This window comes from Eschrichtius robustus, chromosome 15 (genome assembly GCF_028021215.1).
Source record: "Eschrichtius robustus isolate mEscRob2 chromosome 15, mEscRob2.pri, whole genome shotgun sequence".
Taxonomy (NCBI): domain Eukaryota; kingdom Metazoa; phylum Chordata; class Mammalia; order Artiodactyla; family Eschrichtiidae; genus Eschrichtius; species Eschrichtius robustus.
This window is the reverse complement of record NC_090838.1, coordinates 80290313-80304731: the sequence shown is the minus strand read 5'-3', so window position 1 is coordinate 80304731 and position 14419 is coordinate 80290313. Positions and strand designations below refer to the sequence as shown.

Genomic DNA, 14419 nt, shown 5'->3' with positions numbered 1-14419 from the left:
AGAACAAATTGGTAGTTTCCAGAGGGGGTGGGTGCGTGAAATAAGTGAAGGAGGTCAAAAGGTACAAACTTCCAGTTATAAAATAAATAAATCATGGGAATGTAATGTACAGCATGGTGACTATAGTTAATAACACTGTATTGCATATTTGAAAGCTGCTAAGAGAATAGATCTTGAATGTTCTCATAAGAAAAAAAATTTTGTAACTATGTGTGGCAACAAATGTTAACTAAACTTATTGTGGTGATCATTGTGCAATATACAGGAATATTGGATCATTATATTTTACACCTGAAACTAACATGTCAAATATGCCTCAATTTTAAAAAAAGAAAATTTATAAACATTCATTTTTTTTTTTCTGGATTCAACATTTTCTTTTTGCTCCCTAATGGGTCTTTTTGTATACTTCCTATGGTAAATTTGTCCCATTTTAGAAGCTACTGCTCTAATCTATGGTGGTAATCAGAAAACTCTCTAAGCTTCTTCTTTACTATTCAGGAGCATTTTCTACTTCTGAGAAAAGTGATAAATGAGTTATACAAAAGCACTTAAAATTCTCTGATATAATAGTATATATATGTTTGCTTGTTTTCCACTTTCTCCACCAAAAGGTAAATTCTGTGAGGGTTTGGACTTTGTCCTTTTTATTCTCCACTGGTATCCACTGTACCTAGAACATTATCTGGGAAACATTCTTGTGTCACTGTGCCCAGATATATGACTTCTAATTATAGGCACCAGCATAGGGAAGCTGAACAAGCAAGTGTAAAACAATATTTGTGAAGTTGATGGTATTTCTAACATGTCCATATCACACTTGAAAGAACAGATGGTCATCTATTCTGCCTCCTAGAGGGTTGACATTTGTTAAGGTTTGAACACAAGGGTAGACCCTAAAAACCAAGCCCTATGATACCTGGCTCCCTAATTTACTATTACTAGAATTTACTATTGAGCTCTCAAGGGAAGATCCTGGATCTCATTACTGGGATTCTATTCTATCACAGGGAACAAAATGGCTTTTTTTTTTAAAAAAAAAAAAAAAAAAAAGGACAGTAAGAACAGAACCTAGGCTAACAGAAATCTAATGTGTGTAGATCACGAATAAAATCCTACAATCCTTAATAACACTTGGCTGTAGTGTGTCGGGACAACATTGTGTTCAGAAACCACAAAGAAGTTAAATGCCATGCAGTGAGGTCCTTTGATGCTTCCTTCATTTAGCTATCTTATTTGGAGGACCTGAGAAACCTGCCTTACAATAATGTAGTCTTCTCTGTGGTACTTAAAGACTTGTGTGGCAGAAAGACCTTTGTGCATTTCACCAGAAAGCTGATAATAATTCCCATAAAATAACATTGCATGTTTTACTGAAATTAAGAATATACCAGCTTATTTTTTAAAAAAACTATAATTCATACTATTAGTATTCTAAGGTTAAATAATACAAAAATGATTTAAGAATTGAGAGGGTTTTTTTATTTTATTTTTTACCTTTAACCATTCTTGTTGGAGTTGATCCCATTCAGATAAAGAATCCCAGAGCAATTGTTTGAGCTTCAATTCAGCACTAACTTCTTCCAAAGCTTCAAACTTGGACACTTCTACCTTTTAAAATATAATAAGCAAAATGTACTATTTAATTTTCTGATATAGACATCTTATGTTATCTTCCTATTAGTAATTTTTGATACAGTGACACCTTAGCAGAATATGGGTGGGACCTAAATGGGAAACGAAAAGGAGAGACAGAAACAATGAAAAAACAAATCACAAAACCCCATGTATATTCAGATTTCTATTTGAGTGACAAAATATAATTCTTTATATTTCCTTAGAACTTAGAAATTTTCCAAAGACACAAATATTACAAGAATGCTAAGGGCATTCTTTCTCAAGTTGGATCATACATGTATATACCTGTCTGGTCTATTGGGTAAACAGATGAGTCTTTAGAGGCAATGATATCCTTTAGGGCTTATATCTTAGATGATAGAAGAGGGAGAGAATGTTTGTGTGGTAGTTGGTGGAGGGAATGGGGAGATTAGAGATGGAGCGAACAGCCTAGTTTCTCACCTATTTCTAACCCAGTGGACTGTATATGAACCCTAGACAGAGAAAGGTTACAAGAAAATCTGAAGAAGCTGTTTTCATGCCTTGGAGGTGGGAAAATCTCCAGGAAGTTGGTTGCATAGAAACTGTGAGCTTTGCGATAAGCTGGGGCTTTAAACATTCCATACAACAGCAGCAAAATACACATTCTTTTCAAGTGCATGCAGAACATTCCCCAGGATAGATCATATGATAGGCCACAAAACAAATCTTAACAAGTTTAAGAAGTCTGAAATCATATTATCTTTTCCAGCCACAATGGTATGAAAATAGAAATCAACAACAAGAGGAAAGCTGGAAATTTTACAAATATTTGGAAACTAAACACCACACTCCTGAACAACCAATGCGTTACAGAGGAAATCAAAGGGAAATAAAAATAAATATCTTGAAACAAATGAAAATGGAAACACAGCACACCAAAACCTATGAGATGCTGGAAAAGTAGTTCTGAGAAGGAAGTTTATAGTAATAAATGGATATATTAAGAAAATAGAAAGATCTCAAATAAACAACTTGACTTTACACAACAAAGAGCTAGAAAAGGAGAAAAAGCTAAGCCCAGAGTTAGCAGAAGAAAGGAAATAACAAGGATCAGAGTGGAAAAAAAAAATAGAGAACAGAAAAGCAATAGAAAAGATCAATGAAACTAAGAGCTTTTTTTTCTGGAAAGATAAACAAACCTTTAGCTAGACTAAGAAAAAAATAGAGATGATTCAAGGAAATAAAATCAGAAATGAAAGAGGAGACATTAAAATTTACACCTCAGGGGGACCTTCAAGATGGCAGAGGAGTAAGACGTGCAGGTCACCTTCCTCCCCACAAATACATCAAAAATACATCTACATGTGGAACAACTCATACAAAACACCTACTGAACACTGGCAGAAGACATCGGACTTCCCAAAAGGCAAGAAACTCCTCACGTACCCGGGTAGGGCAAAAGAAAAAAGACAAAACAGAGACAAAAGAATTGGGACGGGACCTGCACCTCTGGGAGGGAGCTGTGAAGGAGGAAAAGTTTCCACACACTAGGAAACCCCTTCACTGGTGGAGACGGGGCGTGGGATGGGAGGAAGCTTTGGAGTCACAGAGGAGAGCACAGCAACAGGAGTGCAGAGGCCAAAGTGGAGAGATTTCTGCACAGAGGATCAGTGCTGACCAGCACTCACCAGCCTGAGAGGTTTGTCTGCTCACACGCTGGGGTGGGTGGGGGCTGGGAGCTGAGGCTTGGGCTTTCAGGATCAGATCCCAGGGAGAGGACAGGGGTTGGCTGCATGAACACAGGCTGAAGGGGGCTAGTGTGCCACAGCTAGCCAGGAGGGAGTCTGGGAAAAAGTCTGGAACTACCTAAGATGCAAGAGACCATTGTTTTGGGGTGCACGAGGAGAGGGGATTCAAAGAACTGCCTAAATGAGCTCCAGAGACGGGCAAGAGCTGCGGCTATCAATGCGGACCCCAGAGACGGGCATGAAACGCTAGGGCTGCTGCTGCAGCCACCAAGAAGCCTGTGTGCAAGAACAGGTCACTATCCACACCTCCCCTCCTGGGAGCCTGTGCAACCCACCACTGCCAGGGTCCCGTGATCAAGGGACAACTTCCCCGGGAGAACACATGGCATGCCTCAGGCTGGTGCAAGGTCAGGCAGGCCTCTGCCACCACAGGCTTGCCCTGCATTCTGTACCCCTCCCTCCCGCAGGCCTGAGTGAGCCACAGCCCCCTAATCAGCCGCTCCTTTAACCTCCTCCTGTCTGGGCAAAGAACAGATGCCAGAGGGCGACCTACATGCAGAGGTGGGGCCAAATCCAAAACTGAACCCCAGGAGCTGTGGGAACAAAGAAGAGAAAGGGAAATTTCTCCATGCAGCCTCAGGAGCAGTGGATTAAATCTCCACAATCAACTTGATGTACGCTGCATTTGTGGAATACCTGAATAAATAACAAATCATCCCATATTTGAGGCAGTGGACTTTGAGAGCAAATGTAGACTTGGGGTTTGCTTTCTGCATCTAATTTATTTCTGGTTTTATGTTTATCTTAGTTTAGTATATAGAGCTTACTATCATTAGATTTGTTTATTGATTTGGTTGCTCTCTTCCTTTGTTTTTCATACATATATATTTTTTCCATTTTCTCTTTTTGTGAGTGTGTATCTGTACGCTTTGGAGATTTAGTCTGTATAGGTTTGCTTTTACCATTTGTCCTAGGGTTCTGTCTGTTTGACTTTTATTTTTTTCTTTAGTATAGGTTTTAGTGCTTCTTTTCATAGGTGGATTTGTTTACTGCTTTGGTTGCTCTCTTCTTTCTTTATTTAATTTTAAAAATTTTAATAATTGAAAAAAAATTTTTATTTTAATAACATTATTTTATTTTATTTTATTTTTCTTTCTTTCTTTCTTTCTTTTCTCCATTTTCTTCTGAGCCGGGTGGCTGACAGGCTCTTGGTCCTCTGGCTGGGTGTCAGGCATGAGGCTCTGCGGTGGGAGAGCCGAGTCAGAACACTGGACCACCAGAGACCTCCCGGCCCCATGTAATATCAGTCAGCAAGAGCGCTCCCAGAGATCTCTGTCTCAATGCTAAGAACCAGCTCCACTCAATGACCAGCAAGCTCCAGTGCTGGACACCCAATGCCAAACAACTAGCAAGACAGGAACACAACACCACCCATTAGCAGAGAGGCTGCCTAAAATCATAGTAAGTTCACAGACACCCCAAAACACACAACAGGACATGGTCCTGCTCACCAGAAAGACAAGATCCAGCCTCATCCACCAGAACACATGCACCAGTCCCCTCCACCAGGAAGCCTACACAGCCGACTGAACCAACCTTACCCACTGGGGGAAGACACCAAAAACAATGGGAACTACGAACCAGCAGCCTGTGAAAAGGAGACCCCAAATGCAGTAAGTTAAGCAAAATGAGAAGAGAGAGAAATACACAGCAGTTGAAGGAGCAAGATAAAACCCCACCAGACCAAACAAATGAAGAGGAAATAGGCAGTCTACCCGAAAAAGAATTCAGAGTAAAAATAGTAAAGATGATCCAAAGTCTTGGAAATAGAATGGAGAAAATAAAAGAAAGGTTTAACAAGGACTTAGAAAAACTAAAGAGCAAACAGAGACCGATGAACAACACAATAAATGAAATTAAAAATTCTCTAGAAGGAATCAATAGCAGAATAACTGAGGCAGAAGAATGGATAAGTGACCTGGAAGATAAAATAGTGGAAATAACTACTGTAGAGCAGAATAAAGAAAAAAGAATGAAAAGAATTGAGAACAGTCTCAGAGACCTCTGGGACAACATTAAATGCATCAACATGCGAATTATAAGGGTCCCAGAAGAAGAAGAGGAAAAAAAAAAGGGACTGAGAAAACATTTGAAGAGATTAGAGTTGAAACTTCCTTAATATGGGAAAGAAAATAGTCAGTCAAGTCCAGGAAGTGCAGAGAGTCCCATAAAGGATAAATCCAAGGAGAAACACACCAAGGCACATATTAATCAAACTATCAAAAATTAAATACAAAGAAAAATATTAAAAGCAGCAAGGGAAAAACAACAAATAACATACAAGGGAATCCCTATAAGGTTAACAGCTAATCTTTCATCAGAAACTCTGCAAGTCAAAAGAGAGTGGCAGGACATATTTAAAATGATGAAAGGGAAAAACCTACAACCAAGATTACTCTACCCAGCAAGGATCTCATTCAGATTCAATGGAGAAATTAAGACCTTTACAGACAAGCAAAAGCTAAGAGAATTCAGCACCACCAAACCAGCTTTACAACAAATGCTAAAGGAACTTCTCTGGGCAAGAAACACAAGAGAAGGAAAAGACCTACAATAACAAACCCAAAACAATTAAGAAAATGGTAATAGGAACATACACTTCTATAAATACCTTAAATGTAAATGGATTAAATGCTCCAACCAAAAGACATAGACTGGCTGAATGGATACAAAAACAAGACCTGTATATATGCTGTCTACAAGAGACCCACGTCAGACCTAGGGACACATACCAACTGAAAGTGAGGGAATGGAAGAAGACATTCCATGCAAATGGAAGTGAAAATAAAGCTGGAGTAGCAATTCTCATATCAGAGAAAATAGACTTTAAAATAAAGACTATTACAAGAGACAAAGAAGGACACTACATAATGATCAAGGGATCAATCCAAGAAGAAGATATAACAATTGTAAATATTTATGCAGCCAACATAGGAGCAACTCAATACACAAGGCAAACGCTAACAGCCATAAAAGGGGAAATCGACAGTAACACAATGATGGTAGTGGACTTTAACACCCCACTTTCACCAATGGACAGATAATCCAAAATGAAAATAAATAAAGAAACACAAGCTTTAAAGGACACATTTAAAAAGATGGATTTGGGGCTTTCCTGGTGGCGCAGTGGTTGAGAATCTGCCTGCTAATGCAGGGGACACGGGTTCGAGCCCTGGTCTGGGAAGATCCCACATGCTGTGGAGCAACTAGGCCCATGAGCCACAACTACTGAGCCTGCGTGTCTGGAGCCTGTGCTCTGCAAAAAGAGAGGCTGTGATAGTGAAAGGCTCGCGCACCGCGATGAAGAGTGGCCACAACTTGCCACAACTAGAGAAAGCCCTCGCACAGAAACGAAGGCCCAACACAGCCAAAAATAAATAAATAAATATATTAATTAACTAAAAAAAAAAGATGGACTTAATTGATATTTATAGGACATTCCATCCAAAAACAAAACAATACACTTTCTTCTCAAGTGCTCATGGAACATTCTCCAGGATAGATCATACCTTGGGTCACAAATCAAGCCTTGGAAAATTTAAGACAATTGAAATCATATCAAGGATCTTTTCTGACCACAAAACTATGAGACTCGATATCAATTACAGGAAAAAAATCTGTAAAAAATACAAACCCATGGAGGGTAAACAATACACGACTAAATACACAAGAGATCACTGAAGAAATCAAAGAGGCAATCAAAAAATACCTAGAAACAAATGACAATGAAAACATGATGACCCAAAACCTATGGTATGCAGTGAAAGCAGTTCTAAGAGGGAAGTTTATAGCAATACAATCCTACCTCAAGAAACAAGAAAAACCTCAAATAAACAACCTAACCTTATACCTAAAGGAACTAGAGAAAGAAGAACAAACGAAAGCCAAAGTTAGCAGAAGGAAAGAAATCATAAAGATCAGATCAGAAATAAATGAAAAAGAAATGAAGGAAATGATAGCAAAGATCAATAAATCTAAAAGCTGTTTCTTTGAAAAGATAAACAAAATTGATAAACCATTAGCCACACTCATCAAGAAAAAAAGGGAGAAGACTCAAATCAATAGAATTAGAAATGACAAAGGAGAAGCAACAACTGACACTGCAGAAATACAAAGGATCATGAGAGATTACTACAAGCAACTATATGCCAATAAAATGGACAACCTGGAAGAAATGGACAAATTCTTACAAAAGCACAACCTTCTGAGACTGAACCAGGAAGAAATAGAAAATATAAACAGACCAATCACAAGCACTGAAATTGAAACTGATTAAAAATCTTCCAACAAACAAAAGCCCAGGACCAGATGGCTTCACAGGCAAATTCTATCAAACATTTAGAGAAGAGCTAACACCTGTCTTTCTCAAACTCTTCCAAATTATAGCAGAGGGAGGAACACTCCCAAACTCATTCGATGATGCCACCATCACCCTGATACCAAAAGCAGACAAAATGTCACAAAAAAAGAAAATTACAGGCCAATATCACTGATGAACATAAATGCAAAATTCCTCAACAAAATACTAGCAAACAGAATCTAACAGCACATTAAAAGGATCATACACCACGATCAAGTAGGGTTTATCCCAGGAATGAAAGGATTCATCAATATATGCAAATCAACAATGTGATAAACCATATTAACAAATTGAAGAATAAAAACCATATGATCATCTCAATAGATGCAGAAAAAGATTTCAACAAAATTGAACATCCATTTATGATAAAAACCCTCCAGAAAGTAGGCATAGGTAACTTACCTCAACATAATAAAGGCCAGATATGACAAACCCACAACCAACATCGTTCTCAATGGTGAAAAACTGAAACCATTTCCACTAAGATCAGCAAAAAGACAAGGTTGTCCACTCTCACCACTATTATTCAACATCTTTTTGGAAGTTTTAGCCACAGCAATCAGAGAAGAAAAAGAAATAAAAGGAATCCAAATTGGAAAAGAAGAAGTAAAGCTGTCACTGTTTGCAGATGACATGATACTATACATAGAGAATCCTAAAGATGCTACCAGAAAACTACTAGAGCTAATAAATGAATTTGGTAAAGTAGCAGGATACAAAACTAATGCACAGAAATCTCTTACATTCCTATACACCAATGATGAAAAATCTGAAAGAGAAATGAAGGAAACATTCCCATTTACCATTGCAACAAAAAGAAAAAAATACCTAGGAATAAACCTACCTAAGGAGACAAAAGACCTGTATGCAGAAAACTATAAGACACTGATGAAAGAAATTCAAGATGATACAAACAGATGGAGAGATATACCATGTTCTTGGATTGGAAGAATCAACATTGTGAAAATGACTGTACTACCCAAAGCAACGAACAGATTCAGTGGAATCCCCATCAAACTACTAATGGCATTTTTCACAGAACTAGAACCAAAAATTTCACAATATGTATGGAAACAAAAATGATCCCAAATAGCCAAAGCAATCCTGAGAAAGAAAAACGGAGCTGGAAGAAGCAGCCTCCCAGACTTCAGACTATACTACAAAGCTACAGTAATCAAGACAGTATGGTACTGGCAAAAAAACAGAAATATAGATCAATGGAACAGGATAGAAAGCCCAGAGATAAACCCACGCACATATAGTCACCTTATCTTTGATAAAGGAGGCAAGGATATACAATGGAGAAAAGACAGCCTCTTCAATAAGTGGTGCTGGGAAAACTGGACAGCTACATGTAAAAGAATGAAATGTGAACACTCCCTAACACCATACACAAAAATAAACTCAAAATAGATGAAAGAGTTAAATGTAAGGCCAGACACTATCAAACTCTTAGAGGAAAACATAGGCAGACCACTTTATGACATAAATCACAGCAAGATCCTTTTTGACCCATCTCCTAGAGAAATGGAAATAAAAACAAAAATAAAGAAATGGGACCTAAGGAAACTTAAAAGCTTTTGCACAGCAAAGGAAACCATAAACAAGACAACAGACAACCCTCAGAATGGGTGAAACTATTTGCAAATGCAGCAACTGACAAAGGATTAATCTCCAAAATATACAAGCAATTCATGCAGCTCAATATCAAAAAACAAACAACCCAATCCAAAAATGGGCAGAAGACCTAAATAGACATTTCTCCAAAGAAGATATACAGATTGCCAACAAACACATGAAAGGATGCTCAACATCAGTAATCATTAGAGAAATTCAAATCAAAAGTACAGTGTGGAATCACCTCACACCGGTCAGAATGGCCATCATCAAAAATCTACAAATAAATGCTGGAGAAGGTGTGGAGAAAAGGGAACCCTCTTGCACTGTTGGTGGGAATGTAAATTGATACAGCCACTATGGAGAACAGTATGGAGGTTCCTTAAAATCTAAGAGTAGAACTACTGTACGACCCAGTAATGCCACTACTGGGCATATACCCTGAGAAAACCATAATTCAAAAAGAGTCATGTACCACAATGTTCATTGCAGCTCTATTTACAATAGCCATGACATGGAAGTAACCTAAGTGTCCTTCGACAGATGAATGGATAAAGAAGTTGTGACACATATATACAATGGAATATTACTCAGGCATAAAAAGAAACAAAATTGAGTTATTTGTAGTGAGGTGGATGGACCTAGAGACTGTCATACAGAGTGAAGTAAGTCAGAAAGAGAAAAACAAATACCGTATGCTAACACATATATATGGACTCTAAAAAAAAAAAAAAAAAAAAAAAAGGGTTGGGTTTTGAAGAACCTAGGGGCAGACAGGAATAAAGACACAGACATAGAGAATGGACTTGTGGACACGGGGAGGGGTAAGAGTAAGCTGGGACGAAGTGAGAGAGTGGCATGGACATATATACACTAACAAATGTAAAAGAAATAGCTAGTGGGAAGCAGCCACATAGCACAGGGAGATCAGCTCGGTACTTTTTGTCTACCTAGAGGGGTGGGATAGGGAGCGTGGGAGGGAGAGGCAAGAGGGAGGGGATATGGGGATATATGTATAGCTGATTCACTTTGTTTTACAGCAGAAACTAACACACCACTGTAAAGTAATTATACTCCAATAAAGATGCTAAAAAAAACCCTTACATCTCAGAAATACATATGATCATAAGAGACTCCTCTGAATAAGTATATGCCAATAAATTGTATACCTTTGAAGAAATGCATTAATTGCTAGAAACATATTGCCCACCAAGACTGAATCAGGAAGAAATAGAAAATCTGAACAGACCAATAAGGAGTAAGGAGATTGAATGAATAATCAAAAACCTCCCAGCACAGAAAAGCCCAGGACCAGATGACTTCACTGGTAAATTTTACCAAACATTTGGGGGGAGAAAAAAGAATTAACACCAATATTTCGCAAACTTTTCCAAAAAAATCGAAGAGGTGGGAACACTTCCAAACTCATTTTACAAGGCTAGCATTACCCTGACATTAGGGATCTAGCCTTGACTTCATTAAGAATTAGAGATGATTTCCTAGGCCAGTTAGGCCTTCACTCCTATCTTTCTAATGACTGAGAGCTGCAGAGGAAGGTTGATATGAGGTGATCCTAAAGGATCGTAAAGTATAGATGTGGAACGTGGAAGGAGGGAGACACAGTTCTATTTAAGGCTCTGGCTCAAGCAATGCTATTCTTTCTGACCCAAGAGTGCCCACCTGTTAGTTATAGCCTTTTTTAAAAAAAGTTAATTAATTAAGTTATTTTGGCTGTGTTGGGTCTTCGTTTCTGTGCGAGGACTTTCTCTAGTTGCGGCAAGCGGGGGCCATTCTTCATCGCGGTGCGCAGGCCTCTCACTATCGCGGCCTCTCTTGTTGCAGAGCACAGGCTCCAGACACGCAGGCTCAGTAGTTGTGGTTCACGGGCCCAGTTGCTCCACGGCATGTGGGATCTTCCCAGACCAGGGCTCGAACCCGTGTCCCCTGCATTGGCAGGCGGATTCTTAACCACTGCGCCACCAGGGAAGTCCTAGTTATAGCCTTTTATCAAGCAATATTTCCGCCACAGCTCCCTTCCTACTGCATAATTCTCTCATGCACAAACCTCCTGCCTCAAGTATTGTACCAGTTGCATTGTCTAGTGCCAGGTCATTATTTTGCAGGTTGCTCCACCAAGCACTGGGATCTGGAGTGGACACTCAGAGCCCTCAGACCACTTTCTGGCCATCCATTTGGGGCTATGGAAGAGATAGGTGCATCCCCATGTGAGGTCCATGCACTCCTCTGAAACTTTTGGGGAACTGATTAACCCTTCCCTCATTGCTGGTGGCCCTCTGGTTTTGATCCTAGGAATCTTTTCTATTTTCTTTTCTTTTTGGTCTCTCTAATAGCTGTTCAGAGCACTTATATCTCTCATTCATTTCTCTTCATTTTTTTGAGGCATATCTTTTAGCTTTTTATACCTACCCTTTTTGGATCCATCTTTGCCCTGGCTTAGCCAAATTCTCTTCTTTCATCAAACTGGCACATCAAACCAGGGCAAATTAGGCAATATTGATGGAATCATAATACACACATGAATGTAAAAGAAACTTGAATATTATTTAAGAAAGAATAGAGGGGTTTTAATTGACCACATTTAAAAATTCACATACATTTTAACATAGAAACTACAGTCCCTGGTCTGAGGGTTTGTCTATAATTCATAATTACTTTTTAATGAGAAAGATATTTTATCTCACATGTGTACTAATCTTTAAACACTTCAAAGGCAGAGAACACGTCATATTTTGTATTTCAGATTGTTCCAGCACAGCGACTAGCACATAGGTGTCCAAACATTGAATATTTACAGTCACATTATTGAAAATGCGTATGCATCAATGCCATTTCTATGCACATATTTTAGAAACAGATGTGTAGAGCTGTCATTACCTTAAAATTCTTCTGATAGGATTTATATTGAAATGCACGTTTTTGAAGATCATCTAGAACTGACTGCAGATCATTCAACATGACATGTACTTTGTCTTGGTCAGCATTAATATCCAAAATCTGTGGATCCTGTAAAATTAAGATAGGTTTTGATTACTCATTCCTATTTTTTGATGTATACCATCAAATTAAATGAATTAATAAACGTTTTCAAAAAAAGTCTTCTAATTCTCTTTTCAATCTAATTTTTAGAAAATATATTAAAATGATTGCTTTTTTGAATTTAAAGCAATGCATATACATTGTAAAAATTACAGAAATGTATAAAGAAGTAGCTTGGGGATAATATTGCTTTTAAAGACTACCTAATACATTTTCCCTCATCTGTTTTCATTTATTACATTTGTTTCAGCTAACGTGACTTCAGGTAAGGAGAGGTGAATACAATATGGAAAAGAAAGAAGAAAATATGATATAAGGAAAATTATCATTTTACAATAAAGGAATGATTACAATTTATGGGGCTTTCCTAGTGGCTCAGTGGTTAAGAATCTGCCTGCCAATGCAGGGGACACAGGTTCGATCCCTGGTCCAGGAAGATCCCGGATGCCACAGAGCAACTAAGCCCATGGGCCACAACTACTGAGCCTGTGTGCCTAGGGCCCATGCTCCTCAACAAGAGAAGCCACCACAATGAGAAGCCTGCACACCACAGTGAAGAGTAGTCCCTGCTCGCTGAAACTAGAGAAAGCCTGCATGCAGCAATGAAGACCCAATGCAGCCAAAAAAAAAAAAAAGGGAATGATTACAATTTACAATAAAGGTATGATTCTATTTAATTGAAGTTCATAAACAGGCAAAACCAATTTATGGCTTTAGAATTCAGGGTAGTGGCTGCCTTTGGAGAGGAAGGAAGGGTTAGTGACTAGGGGAGACACTAAGGATAGCAATAGTTCTTGACCTCAGCAGTGGACACATGGATGTGTTCACTTTCTGATAACTCACTGAGCTGTACATTTATTACAGTTATGTACAGCTTTCTCTGTGCAAAAATACAAAAATACTTCAATACAAAAGTAAAAACAGAGATAGCCTCATCCACCAGAGGGCAGACAGCAGAAGCAAGAAGAACTACAATTCTGCAGCCTATGGAACGAAAACCACATTCACAGAAAGACAGACAAAATGAAAAGGCAGAGGATATGTACCAGATGAAGGAACAAGATAAAACCCCAGAAAAACAACTAAATGAAGTGGAGATAGGCAACCTTCCAGAAAAAGAATTCAGAATAATGATAGTGAAAATGATCTAGGACCTCAGAAAAAGAATGGAGGGAAAGATAGAGAAGATGAAAGAAACGTTTAACAAAGACTTAGAAGAATGAAAGAACAAACAAACAGAGATGAACAATACAATAACTGAAATGAAAAATACACTGGAAGGAATCAATAGTGGAATAACTGAGGCAGAAGAACAGATAAGTGACCTGGAAGACTGAATGGTGGAATTCACTGCTGCGGAATAGAAGAAAGAAAAAACAAAAAGAAAAGAAATAAAGACAGACTAAGAGCCCTCTGGGACAACATTAAAAACACAAATATTCACAGTATAGGGGTCCCAGAAGGAGAAGAGAGAGAGAAAGGACCCGAGAAAATATTTGAGGAGATTATAGTTGAAAACTTCCCTAACATGGGAAAGGAAATAGCCACCCAAGTCCAGGAAGTGCAGAGAGTCCCAGGCAGGATAAACCCAAGGAGAAAGATGTCGAGACACATAGTAATCAAATTGACAAAAATTAAAGACAGAGAAAAATTATTAAAAGACACAAGGGAAAAATGACAAATAACATACAGGGGAATTCCCATAAGGTTAACAGTGGATTTCTTAGCAGAAACTCTACAAGCCAGAAGGGAGAGGCATGATATGTTTAAAGAAGTGAAAGGGAAGAAACTACAACCAAGATTACTCTAACTGGCAAGGATGTCATTCAGAATCGCTGGAGAAATCAAAAGCTTTAGAGACAAACAAAAGCTAAAAGAATTCAGCATCACCAAACAAGCTCTACAACAAATGGTAAAGAAACTTCTCTATTAAGAAAAATGGTAATAGGAACATACATATCGATAATCTCCTTAAATG

General features: G+C 38.3%; 1 protein-coding gene across 1 annotated transcript in view; it reads right to left on the bottom strand.

The window, feature by feature from the left end:
* DNAH6 (dynein axonemal heavy chain 6) overlaps positions 1–14419 on the bottom strand; it is a 297879-nt gene that overhangs the window by 196014 nt on the left and 87446 nt on the right. The window contains exons 16-17 of the mRNA XM_068564239.1: positions 12280–12408; positions 1498–1611 (exon numbers count right to left, since the gene is read on the bottom strand). Of these exons, the coding sequence (XP_068420340.1) occupies positions 1498–1611; positions 12280–12408 (243 nt within the window). The remainder of the gene's footprint in view (positions 1–1497; positions 1612–12279; positions 12409–14419) is intronic.